This window comes from Austrofundulus limnaeus, unplaced genomic scaffold, assembly GCF_001266775.1.
Source record: "Austrofundulus limnaeus strain Quisiro unplaced genomic scaffold, Austrofundulus_limnaeus-1.0 Scaffold2411, whole genome shotgun sequence".
Taxonomy (NCBI): domain Eukaryota; kingdom Metazoa; phylum Chordata; class Actinopteri; order Cyprinodontiformes; family Rivulidae; genus Austrofundulus; species Austrofundulus limnaeus.
The window spans coordinates 4,934-7,489 of record NW_013954813.1 but is presented as its reverse complement, the minus strand read 5'-3'; the positions used below and the strand labels follow the sequence as shown (position 1 = coordinate 7,489).

Below are 2,556 nucleotides of genomic sequence, written 5' to 3'. Positions count from 1 at the left end.
CCTAACCCTGTGGGATCTAACCCTAACCCTGTGGGATCTAACCCTAACCCTGTGGGATCTAACCCTAACCCTGTGGGATCTAACCCTAACCCTGTGGGACCTAACCCTGTGGGATCTAACCCTAACCCTGTGGGATCTAATCCTAACTCTGTGGGATCTAACCCTAACCCTGTGGGATCTAACCCTAACCCTGTGGGATCTAACCCTAACCCTGTGGGATCTAACCCTAACCCTGTGTGTCCACAGGTGTCAGAGTTTATCCAGTCTCTCCCTGGCTGTGAGGAACAAGCCAAACAGTTCAGAGACGAGGTGAGACACGAGATGATGTCATTTGTAGTCTGGTTSAGAAGCACGGCCCAGGTGACAGTTTCTGCTCTGTGTTGCATTGATCTGTGAGATGAAGGAAAAGACGTAATGATTGGTCTGACACTGATGAAGCAGCTGATGTTTAAGGAATATGACAATGAGAACAGCTGTGATCTGATTCCTTCTTACTTCTTTTTAGCAAATAGATGGTCGAGCCTTTCTTCTGCTCACCCAACAGGACATCATCAGGATCATGTCAATCAAACTTGGCCCGGCACTCAAAATCTACAACTCCATCCTGATGTTTAAACATGCCAAGGACAAGAGCCAATCACATGCTGAGAATAACAGCCAGTCACACATTCAGGATTCTAGCACCTGACACATGAAACTAGGGACTACATGAACTCTAAAGTCCTGCCCCTACATTTCTGTCCCCTCCGCTCAGCCTAGTATCATCCAATCACTAATCAGATTTGAACAAGTGATGTCACTCTGAGTTCAGGTGTCCTGCAGAGAGAAAGGCTGCTGCCATCTTTGTGTCACTCCACATCCAGGCATCGGAGCTTCATTCCAGGCTCCACCCCTTTGTGGAGGCTGAACTTAGAACCCGTGAGTCCAGTCTGAAAAGGATTCTGGGATGTAGAGAAACATCTGTGGTGATGATGTTCAGGTTGAACATCTGGGTCCAGACCCTGAAGAGTTTCTGTGTTGCATCAAAACAAAAGTAAACAACAACAATTAAAATAAAAAACACGGTAGGACTGATTGTGGCTGAACATTTACAGAAATATTAAATATTATTTATATGAAGTTACTGTAATCTGATAAAACAACAACTAAAACATAAATACAAGCACAAGTTGGTAGAACAGGAAATATGATTTGATTGAAAGTCTTACTATTAAAAGTTCTATGAACAAATAAAAAGTTTGACTACAAATCAGTAATACAGAAAACAGACAAACATGTTGGAAGTCGTTATGAAAAGTGTTGCTGAGGTGTTAAAGTTATTATCTTGTTATTAACATGCCAAATAGATGTCTTTACCATGTTAATAAGATAATGTAAAAAGATGTTGATGGAAAGTCATGAATATGTGATGTCATATCACAAAGATGATTTTATTTTATTTTTTTACCGTTATTCTACGACATAAATGGATGTTAATGACATATTAATGACATGTTAAGACAGCTGTCATGTCAACCAAATGTCTTTCATGTAGGTGAGTCGGAAACATATTGATCAGGTGTTTTATATTAACATTAATGTTTCTTTGACACATTATGTTAATGAGATCAAACATAATGAGATTGAGACAATAATGTGYGATTACATGTTAATAAGACATTGTATTCTAAAGAAAATGTCATGGTCATGTTGGTGTTTTGTTATTGTCCTRTTTTTAAGAAAAGTTATCTTATTAATGAGGGGATGATGTTGGTGTGTCTTCTTCATCTTTACATGTTATTAATATGTCACCCAGCTGACATATTTGAGAGATGGTGATGTAATATTAAAATAATAATGTGTTAGAGATTTTGTCATCATGTTTATGATATCACTCATATGTTAYTGACGTTAAAATTTCACCTCAACAAGATGTTTTTAATAACATGATATTGAGATCATGTTTTAATGAGATTGCATGTTATGTTAAGTTATGTTATGTTATGGAGATATCATGTTAAAACACTTGAAGTAATAACAATAAGGTATTATCATGTTTATGTAATGTTATTGACATGATATCTCTTCTGTGGTGAGTTTCTAAATAAGCTAGTGATGAAAAGTTTGTTCGGGGTGTTATGTTAATGACATGTTAATGAGTTAGAAATTATGTCTTTTTCCTGTTTGGAAGTAGACAGTATGTTAACATCTATGTCATTAATATAGTATTCTCATTATTGAAATGTTAAGATGCTGAAGTACCATTACGCTAACAAGATGTTAATAAGAAGATGTAGCAATACTAAACTAATTGGACCTAACAAGTTGTCATTAAGATAATTGGGTATCATTATTATAATAATTGTTATGAGAATCATTATGTTACTGAGATATCACCAATAGGTTAATGAGGTACATGGATAATATGTTAACGAGATACATGAATAATATGTTAGAGATATCTGTCTAACATGTTAGAGATATCTGTCTAACATGTTAGAGATATCTGTCTAACATGTTAGACAGATATCTCTAACATGTTAGAGATATCTGTCTAACATGTTAGAGATATCTGTC

The 2,556-nt window shown here is 36.1% G+C and overlaps 1 protein-coding gene across 1 annotated transcript in view; it reads left to right on the top strand.

Annotated features, from left to right (window-relative positions):
- l3mbtl4 (L3MBTL histone methyl-lysine binding protein 4) overlaps positions 1-1,848 on the top strand; it is a gene marked incomplete at its 5' end in the record, with an annotated part of 14,710 nt that extends 12,862 nt beyond the window's left edge. Inside the window, 2 exon segments of the mRNA XM_013999683.1 lie at positions 247-309; positions 506-1,848. Of these exon segments, the coding sequence (XP_013855137.1) occupies positions 247-309; positions 506-688 (246 nt within the window).
- Between the last annotated feature and the right edge of the window lie 708 nt (positions 1,849-2,556).